The 10,418-nt window shown below is 51.4% G+C and overlaps 1 protein-coding gene across 1 annotated transcript in view; it reads right to left on the bottom strand.

Moving 5' to 3' along the window:
- Positions 1-505: 505 nt before the first annotated feature.
- Positions 506-10,418, bottom strand: part of MFN2 (mitofusin 2) — a 27,947-nt gene continuing 18,034 nt past the window's right edge. Inside the window, exons 12-19 of the mRNA XM_012807325.2 lie at positions 8,534-8,660; positions 8,047-8,151; positions 7,522-7,624; positions 6,857-7,077; positions 5,736-5,891; positions 5,180-5,376; positions 4,261-4,395; positions 506-2,565 (exon numbers count right to left, since the gene is read on the bottom strand). Coding sequence (XP_012662779.1) covers positions 2,496-2,565; positions 4,261-4,395; positions 5,180-5,376; positions 5,736-5,891; positions 6,857-7,077; positions 7,522-7,624; positions 8,047-8,151; positions 8,534-8,660 — 1,114 coding nt within the window. The 3' untranslated portion in view covers positions 506-2,495. The remainder of the gene's footprint in view (positions 2,566-4,260; positions 4,396-5,179; positions 5,377-5,735; positions 5,892-6,856; positions 7,078-7,521; positions 7,625-8,046; positions 8,152-8,533; positions 8,661-10,418) is intronic.

Here is a 10,418-nt window from a genome sequence, read left to right as displayed (position 1 = left end):
GACACAGCAAGCATGTGGCCTGAGAATGTGGAGGGATGAGATGATCTTTAGCTGAGCGATGGCCTCTGAACTGGGCGAGCAGGGCAGACAGTGGATAGTGGCAACTCTGGGGTGAGGGGGAGCAGAGGAAACTGACAAGCCACATCCAACTGACAAGCCCACTCCTGGGGGCCCTTTAAAAAAAAGAGAGAGAAGTTCATAATCAAATTCTGAGAAAGCAAAGAGGGGTAGACCAGTCTGAGTCACTTACTTTTTAAATGAAAAATGAATGGTTTGGTGTTATAGAGAAATCTATAAAGGAAATCAATCTTGGTTTCCTGATCCTTAAAGATCAGTCACACCATTTGTTCTTCTGAGAGCATCAGATTCCTTCCAAGAACAAGGAGAAACTCACGGGCAGATTACAGTGGGAACTTCCCCTTAACAAAGTCAAGGTTACTTCAAAGCACAGCCTGTGGACTTTGCACAAGAACAGCAAAATGGTGAGGCAGAGATCCCACAGATGTTTTCTAACTAGGTTTTATTTTGTTTCCAATATTATCAGCAATGATACAGGAGTACTTCAGGCAAATACATCACCTTAAATACATCAGAGAAAACTCACTGTGTCAAGCACATCTTGCAGTCTGGCAGATGAACACAAAAACAGAGAACAAAGTTAGCAGCATTAAAATAAAGTGCTTTCTGCCACACTTCTTTTAGAAAGGGTCTCTCCCTCTGTGGTATAAATTTAATTTTACTTATTGGGTAAGAAGCTCGAAATTTCATTCATTCCCCAGGGGAAACATTGAAAAAAAAATTCTTATGCTTGTTCTAAGTTCTTTGTTTTTTATTTTTTTCTTTCTTCAAAAAAAAAGAGCACAAAACCCATTTGAATTGTGTGACATTGATTTTCCCTGACAGGCTGTGAGGTGGCCTCATCCATCCAGGCCCAGCAGACACTCAGAACATCCTAACTGCAGGTTAACCTTGCCAGAGTCCATCACTTTGTCCCACGCAACAGTGTAGACTGAGGGTTTGAAGCACAAGCAGGTATGCGGAGCACATGTCACCTGTGCCCCCCAGTGCCCAGGGGCCACCAACTCACTTCCCCAGAGCTGGGTAATGGCTAGATCCGAGCTGCGCTGCACACTCTGCGGGGCCCCTGCCTGAGGAGCTGCTTTCTGGGAGAGATGCTGCTTACTTCCAGGAGCTCTCTGACCTGTGCTGCCAAGGTCCCAAACACCGTCTTCCCCACATAGTTAACATTTTGGTGACAGGAGCCTACCCCCACTTAGTCACAATCCGAAAAATTAACAACAGGAAACAATTCTCAAAGTAAACATGAGGACAAGTGTGTCAGTCAAGGCTCTGGGGACCAGGGAGGTTCGGAGAACAGGTATCACATAGCTTCCCACACTGCCCCTTTGGCCAACTGCAGTCACTGGCACAGGAAACTGAAGTCCAGTTGATTGGTGGCCAAGGGCAGCTTGGGGCATGGCTAAGGTTGGAGGTGGAGCCGTGTCTCCTAAGGGGCATAGGAGTGGTGGAATCAAATTAGTGCAGTGGGGGCGCTTGGGCCCATGAGCTCCTCACACAGCGAGGTCAAATGCGGGGCCTGTTCTCCAGCCATCCTGGGTGCGGCCCATTCCCCTCAGCCTGCCACTGGGGTCCCCACCTCACCCTCCATCCCTCTACTACATCCTTTAACCACCTGCACCAAAACAACTTCCACTAACAATAACATAGGTCACCACAGGCAAGGACCAGAACTACAGCAAAGGAGGGGCAAGTCCCTCCTTGTCATGGAGCCGGCCACCCACTCCAACAGCACCATGCACCTGACACGCCCCTCCTGAGGCTCCGCCAGCTGCCTCCACCCACCTTCCCACCCTCCCAGCACAGGGCTGGCCTGGGTCTGAGCCCAGGGCACAGGCAGCCTCACCGCCCAGATGTGTCTGCGGGGGCTCAATGAACTCGAGGAAGTGCTGCGGCTGAAGGACCACTAGTATCAAGCCACCATCCTTCTGGGACAGACTTGGTCTTAGCGGAACTTTCTGATACTTCTGGGAAGAGAATCCAGTCACCCCTAAGGCAGCCTCTTTCCAGGTGTGTGGGGTGCACGGGCAGAGGAAGGTGGGGTGTCTGCCTGATACCCTGAGGGCCTCCATGTGGCGTCCTGCAAAGCTGAGCTGCTGAGACCATAGCAAGCGATCCAGAAATTTCAATCAAGACAACCTGACAGGAGAAAAGCCTTGACATGACTCCTTGGGAGGTACCATGTTGTCCATGGGCGTGTTAGAAAGTCTCCTTTAGGGGTGTGAGCCAGATCTTCCAGCACTGGCAGGCGAAGGAGGGGAGATAACTAGCATGGAGGGGCTCAAAACGGCACGAGACAGTGGGTGCTTCGTTCTCATGGTGGCACCAGGGCAAGGCCACACATGCCCCCAGGGGAGCCCACGCGGCTGGGCATTAGCAGCACCCCGTTCTCCACGCAGGCCCCACTGGGGCGCCCACTATCTGCTGGGCTGCAGGTACTGGTGCGTGAACATGTTGAGCTCGCTATCCAACCAACCAGCTTTATTCCTGCAAAGAAATGGTTACATGTGACCATGACAACACATCCTAGGTCACAGTAGGCCTATTTGCAGGAGCCCTCCTAAGGACACCTGACAAGTATCCTCATGTACTCCTCTAATAACCCTGTTTACTCGCCTTTTACAGGTGAGGAAAAGGGGGCCCAGAGAGGTTACAGAACGTCCCAAGGTCACACGGTTACAGGTGAGGAAGCTGTAAGTCAGGCTTTTATGCCTGACAAGCCCACCTCTGATTCACCTGGGGCCACGGGCAAGTCCCCAACCCCTGGGAACTCAGTTTTCCTGCTTGTCAAGCAAAGGGATCAGGTGTTGACACAAGGCTCTTTCCACACAGGTTCAACTCTGTCCCCATGGCTGCCAAGCAGCAGCAGACATACCTGCCCCCTCCCTCAGAGTCCCCAGTATGAACAGTACGTCCCTAGGAAACGGCTGTCCCGGGGTGGTGGGTAAGGAGGGGCACATCACACAGTCAAGAGAAGGGAACGCCCAGGGGGTTGGGGCTGACACCCTCAAGGCCGTCTCCCCTCAAGCTCTGGCACCCTGCAGGCAGGGGCAGGAAGTACAGGATCCCAATGTGCTGATGTTATCATGGGCTGAGTGGGCTGAGGAATTTTTTATTTTTTTTTTTGAGACAGAGTCTCACTGTGTCCTGGGCAGAGTGCCATGGTATCATAACTCACAGCAACCTCAAACTCTTGGGCTTGAGATCCTCTTGCCTCAGCCTTGTAAGTAGCTGGGATTACAGGTACCTGCCACAACGCCTGGCTAGTTTTTCTATTTTTAGTACAGAGGGGGCCTTGCTCTTGCTCAGGCTGGTCTCGAATTCCTGAACTCAAGCAATCCACCTGCCTCAGCCTCCCAGAGGGCTAGCATCACAGGCATGAGCCACTGCACCGCAGTAGGCCAAGGACTTCTACATTCGGTTCTGTGATTGGGTTAAGAAAGCCCACTTTACAGATTAAAACAATGAAATGAAGTGATTTGGCCAAACACGAGTGGCTGGAGAGAAGCCAGGATCCCTGACTCCTCACATCAATGTTTTTTCCAGCATGAACTGATAATGGAAGCTCCACATCTCAATAGAGACCCCGCAGAAATCTGGGCTCCAATCCGGCTCTACCAGCCCCCAGCCAAGTAACCTGCTTCACTGGGAGTAAATTGGGGATTAGGCCCCCTTCATGGGGTAAAAGAGAAATTTAATGAGGTATGTGTGGTGGGTCGAGCCCAGTGCCAAGAGAATCAGCGTACAGGGTGTAGAGGCACTCAGAGCGAAGCATTCCAGGACTCCACTCCTAGCCTGACCAGTCACTGTGGGATTCCAGACAAGTTACTCAAGTGCTGTAGGCACCAATTTTCCTGTTTTAAATAGTTGGTGATCTGCCCCTCAAGAGATGTGGAAGATTGATAGCAACAGCGCAAGTGTTCAATGCCTGAGGCCTTGCAGTGAGACAGAGGTGCCTGGGAGCTGCACCCTCTCCGTGCTGTCACAATGGCCCCCTGGGGTCATGCAGGCTGCCATGTAACTGCCTGCAAGCGCCTGGACAGCAGAGACGCTGAGTCTTGTTGAGCCTCCAGTACGGGCATTTCAGCACCCACTACCACGAGTGAGCCAAAACCCCACCAGAGAGGTGTGTCCATGCCCAGGACATGCAGCCCACTGCCCCAGCCCCCAGGCCAGCCTCACCTGAGCAGCTTTGCTTTGCTCTGAAGTGAATCAAGAACCTCAATTTTCTTGTTCATGGCCGCAATTTCCTGCTCTAGGTTCTCCCGGGTAACGTCAACTTGCTGACACAGATGAGCAAAGGTCCCAGACAGTTCCCTGAGGGAGAGAGTGGCAGGATCAACCCTCAAGTGTCTGTATGAGAAGGTCCCCATCAAGGTCCAAGTCCACCTACAGGGGGCAGTGGCTGGGCAGTCCACACCCTGCCAGCAGCTCTGCCCTGCGCCAGTCCTGGCTCGGCAGGCTCCTTTCCTCCTGCTGAAACCGTGAATAATCGGGACTTAAGCAGTGGAAGAAGCAGTGGCAAGAGCAGCGCACCCTCGTGTGGCCCAAGCGGGTCTTGCTCTGCTGCTCATCTGACAAGGAGACACATGACTATTTTTCAAGTCTCAGTTTCCTCATTTTGAGGAGAGAGATGTGAGTAAACATCTACTTCACAGGTAAGAGGTGTAAATAAAACATCAGGTGCCAAATGGTCCGCCATACAGCAATATGGAGAGGGAAACTGGTGCTGTCCCCCCAGCCCAGACTGGGCAATAGACCTTTATTGACCGAAGACACCCATGGGGAACAGGCTGGGCCTGAGAATCACCAAGCTACAGTCCAAGTCCTCTGTGGCAACTTCTGAGAATTCTTAATAGGGCTATCCCTTCTCCTCCCCCCTCTTCCTCTCCCAGGGACCAGAGACCTACCTGGTCCCAGTCCAGGACATAAGTTGTCCCTGAGAGACCCTCTCCCCATCCCCGGCCTCAACTGGCCCTGTACACTAAAAGGCCCAGAGTCCATGATGTCAGGACCCAGTGGTCTCCAGGCCAGGTCGGAAAGGAGATGGGCTGCTGGCCCCAACTAGAGTAAAGGCCCCCAGGGTGACGGGGCCACTCACTGCTGGACTTGGTGGCTGCAGTTGGAACCGGTGTAGCTGATGATGAGCTGCAGCTTCTCGCTGGCATACTCGACAAACTGGCGCTTGAAGGCCCTCTCCTTCGCCTTAGTGGTCCAGGTCAGACGCTCGTAGACATAGAGGAGGCCGTACAGCCCAAAGGAGAGGGCAATGAGCCGCCAGCCTACTGCCTTCCATACCTGCAAAGCCACATGGTCAGCCCAGCGTGGAACCTCTCTGTGACCTCTCCACCCCCTGGGCTTATCACTACCAGGACTGTCCCAAGAACTACAGCCAAGGAGCCCTGGTGTTTCTTCTCCGAGGACATCTCCTTTGATCCCTCTGAGACCAGAAGGGTAGGGACCATCTCCAGTTGGAAGGGAGAGAAACTCAAGGAGTCAGTGCTCCCCATGAGATCACAGTGAAGAATCTCTGAGACAGGAGGAAATACAGGGCTGACTGTGAAGAGCTGGGCTGATGCAGGGCCACCGCCAGAGCCCCCAGACCCCGCCGGCCCACATTCTGCCCCCCACCTTCCCGAGAAGGGCTTGTCACTGACCACTCCTCCAACAACGAGAATGCCCATGGAGGTCCTGGACGTCAGGGAGGCCAAGCCGGTAACCATGGAAACCATGAGTTCCTCTTGAGTGAGGGAGCCCTGTGGCAGCGGGGGCATGCTGGGGTTGGCTGGTGTCAGAGGGACAGGACGCTGAACCTGGAGAAAAGCCATGAGAAGGATGTTGGCAAGTATCTCGTTCATGCAAACCCTTGATGACCCTCAAGGTAGGGAAGCTGGGACAGGGACACAAGAGTGGCTCCTCAATTTCCAAGGGGGAAAATAAGCTTCGACTGTGGCAGAAGTTTTATTTAAGCTTCTTTTTTTTTTTATTTAAAAAGGACAGGATCACACCCAGGATGGAGTGCAGTGACACAATCATAGCTCACTGCAAGGATTTAAGCTTTGTAACCAGACCTGTGAGTGCTGTGGGACACTACAGGGGTAAGCAGTGTCCACCTTGGCACACTTAGGCAGTTTCCCAAATCGTGAGATGTGTATAAATGGCAGTACACATAAATAGTTTAGAAATGGGTGTTTTTAATTTTATTTATTTATTATTGTAGAGACAAGGAGTCTTACTTTATCACCCTTGGTAGAGTGCCATGGCGTCACACAGCTCACAGCAACCTCCAACTCCTGGGCTTAGGTGATTCTCTTGCCTCAGCCTCCCTAGTACCTGGGACTACAGGTGCCGGCCACAGCACCCGGCTATTTTTTTGTTGCAGTTTGGCTGGGGCCAGGTTTGAACCTGCCACTCTTGATATGTGGGGCTGGTGCCCTACTCAGTGAGCTACAGGTGCTGCCCAAGATGGGTGTTTTTTAAATCTAAATTTTAAAATGGTGATATATAGATGGATATTTTAATAGCCATCTACTTTAGTTGGTACATATTTACTTTAATGTGTATTAGAAAAAAATAGACCTAGTATTTTGTCATTTCACAAAACTACTGGTTAAAATAAGGCCAAGTTGATCTGTGGCAAAAATCCTGACCATGATGTACCACGTGCTGGCACACACTGCCACAGCCGCCAACCTCAGTTTTAGAATGATTTGCCTATCTGAAGGCAGGGTGCACACTGACCTCCCCAGATGCACCTGCAGTGAGAAACTTAGCTTGCCTGGTCATTGTAGCCCATCAAGGCCCGACGGGTGTTCTTGGGGCCCAGGAACCTATTCACCAGCATGGTCCACCCAAGTGAAAAATGGAACTCGATGTCCTCCTGGAAGTCGGCACATAGTTTGTCACAGTTCAGGTCATAGCTGAGGGAGAAGCATTGGCGAGGGACCAGCACATCTATCTGACTCCGCACAGACACAGGAAGGAGGGGTTTCAAGCCGTCTATTGGGAAAAGAAATGGAGAAATTGCAGGTCAGTTAAGCCCTGTGCCACACCAGGGCCCAGCCACTGGAACAAAGGCCACCAGCTACTTCCAAAGATGCCTGGAAACCATACACTGGACAAACAGCTGGTGGGACTGAGAATGGCACACTCGTGGCAGACAGGCCAGCTCTCCTGGGTGTGCAGACTGAGGCTCCATACCTGCTAGCCCTGCCTCATGGGGATCTGAGGAGACAGCTAATTCTCAGCCCATGACAGTTGCATGTGGTAACACAGGATGGATTTACACACAGCATCAACTCACAACACATACCCAGAACCTGCAGGTATTGGGTTGAATCATCATACAAGGTGACAGATAAGGAAAGTTGTTATGTCTTCAGCTTGGTCTCTGAATCCCATCTCTGGGCAGCCCCAGGTCCCAAGTTCTCTCATGGCACTGACCTATCATGTCCTGCTGCATGGTCTGCAGGGAGCTGGTGATGGCTGTAGAGCAGCGATCCGACATGTTTCGGCCCAGTCCTTCCTCTATATGGCGATGCAATTCCTACAGCCAGAAGAGGAAGGTGAGGAGAACAGCAACTACTTCAGGAACTCTTGCAGGGCCCCCTCCGCCACCCCCGCCCGGGGCTGAGCCACTGTTGGGGCCCAGCGAGAAACACCTGCTGCTTGCTCCACAACTCACATTTTTCTCTGAGACAAGAGTCTCACTTTGTCGCACTTGGTAGAGTGCCATGGCATCACATCTCACAGCAATCTCAAACTCTTGGGGTCAAGTGATTCTCTTGCCTCAGCCTCCCAGGTAGCTGGGACTATAGGAGCCCACCACAACACCCAGCTATTTTTAGAGATGGGGTCTCACTCTTGCTCAGGTTGGTCCCGAACGTATGAGCTCAGGCAATCCACCCGCCTTCACCTCCCAGAGTGCTAGGATTATAGCTGTAAGCCACTGTGCCCAGCCAGACTCACATTCTTATAAACCTTGAGGACTACTGGAGAAGGGTGGAAATCCATCTGGTACTCGTCCACCAGCACCGAGAGGCGCCGAATCTCCTCTGCCATTGCAGTCGACACCTACAGCAAAGGGAGGCAAAACATTAGATGTGGACAGGGACTGTGGTTCAGTCATGTGGCACCCAGGGCTATCCAGCAGACTGGCTGACTCTTTTCTCCAACCAGCAGTCTTCCCAGCTGACCCATGGTACCAAAGCCTTTAAGGTACAAGGACTGGAGAGACTGGCTGATCAAACACCATGACGCCTAGAGGAGGAGGCCACCAAAGGGGGATGTGCCCAGGGTCACACAAGACACTCAAGTGGACAAGGGGAGGCTCTGTGTTACTGGCCGCAACTTCCTTTCCGAGGGCTGAGAAGTAGCCTAGAAAGAGCTGGTGTTTTGCTTTCCCAGCACTGACTGAGTCCAAACCTCCCCGAGGTGCCTCTGCCTGGTTTCTCACCTGTCTTTCCACCTCTTCTGTAATCTGCTTAATTCGAAGTTTATAGTCCTGAGCCAAAAGCTCCAGCTGCTTGTCAATAAATCTCAGTCGGTCTTGCCGCTCTTCTCGCATTTCCAGGCAGTAAACCCTGAGAGGAAAGTACGCCAGTTGGAAACCCATGTTCCCACCTAATTATGCCTTACCTGTCGTGGGAGCTGTTATTAACTTAGGGTGCTTTTGAGCCTGGGGCCTCACGAAGCATGTTAACTCACACTCTTGACCTAATAAAACACCGTGGCCCCAACGAAAACATTTTACTGGCTCAGCATCTGTAGCTCAAGCCGCTAAGGCGCCAGCCACATACATTGAAGCTGGCGGTTCGAATCCAGCCCAGGCCTGCCAAACGACAATGACAATTATAACCAAATAATAGCTGTGTGTTGTGGTGGGCGCCTGTAGTCCTAGCTATTCAGGAGACTGAGGCAAGAGGATCACTTAAGCCCAAGAGTTTGAGGTTGCTGTGAGCAGTGACGCCACGGCACTCTACCCAGGGCAACAGCTTGAGACTCTGTCTCAAAAAAAAGAAAACGTTTTACTCCTAGTGTATAGCAGCGTGTCAAGCAGAGCAAAAGGAGCCCCAAGGCCACCCCACTCACTCTTCAGTCTTCCAAGTGGAAGGAGAGGTGGCATTGACTGAGCACGGAGGGTGCTCTAAGGAGGTTTACACAAGTCCTGCCAATTAATACAGAAAAAAGATGCTCAACCTCACCAATAATCAGGGAATTGAAATTATAAAGAGGTGCTACTTTCGCCTGAAGGGACAATGCCAGTGGTGCACTGAATGCACACAGCTGTAATGAAGGGCAAGCGGGTGAAACTGAGCAGAACCGGAGACACCTGCAGATGGAAGAACCACACCTCTAGGAAGAGATCCCAGACTGGCTCTCAAAGGTGCAAAGGCGGACACGAACACATGTCAGGTTTGCAACAGCAAAACAATCCAGAAACTAGCCAATAGGAAAACGAGGTGAAGAACAAGCTACGGAGTTCATATTGACAACCTGGAGGCTGGGCTGGTGGCTCAAGGCTCTAACCCTAGCGCTTTGGAAGCCAAGGCAAGAGGACCACTTGAGGCCAGGAGTTTGGGATGAGCCTAAGCAAGAGCGAGATCCTTTTTCTATTTTTGTAGAAAATAGAAAAATTAGCCAGAGATAAAGTGTTACGTGCCTGTAGTCCCAGATACTCAAGAGGCTGAGGCAGGAGGATCACTTGAGCCCAGGAGTTAGAGGATGCAGTGAGATGTCATCATGTCACACTGCTCTCTAGCCTGGGTGAGAGAGAGACCTAGTCTCAAAAACAAACATAAGCTTAGTGCACCAATGAGGATAAAAGGGAAAACAGCTGAGTGGAAAGAAAAGGTACAGTGACATACCCAGTGGGATACCACGTTTGTTTGTTTATTTTCTGAGACAGTCTGACTGTGTCACCCAGGCTATAGTGCTATGGCACTAGCGTAGCTCACAGCAACCTCAAACTCCTGGGCTCAAGTGATCCTCTTGCCTCTGCCACCTAAATAGCTGGGACTACAGGTGCCTGCCACAATGCCCGGCAAATTTTTTCTTATTTTTAGAGACTGGGTCTTACTTTTCCTAAGGCTGGTCTTGAACTCCTGAGTTCAAGGGATCTTCCTGTCTTAGCCTCCCAGAGTACTAGGATTACAGGCACAAGCTACCCTGCCCGGCCTCATATCTGTAGATTTAAAATGTATCCAAAGCAACATTATACACTCTTCAAGATTTATGTTAAGAGGTACTTTTTTTTTTTTTTTTTTTTTTTGAGACAGAGCCTCAAGCTGTCCCCCTGGGCAGAGTGCCGTGGCATTACAGCTCACAGCAACCTCCAACTC

Source organism: Otolemur garnettii, unplaced genomic scaffold (genome assembly GCF_000181295.1).
Source record: "Otolemur garnettii isolate 467f Iridium unplaced genomic scaffold, OtoGar3 scaffold00067, whole genome shotgun sequence".
In the NCBI taxonomy this organism is placed as follows: Eukaryota; Metazoa; Chordata; class Mammalia; order Primates; family Galagidae; genus Otolemur; species Otolemur garnettii.
This window is presented reverse-complemented; position numbering and strand designations above follow the sequence as displayed.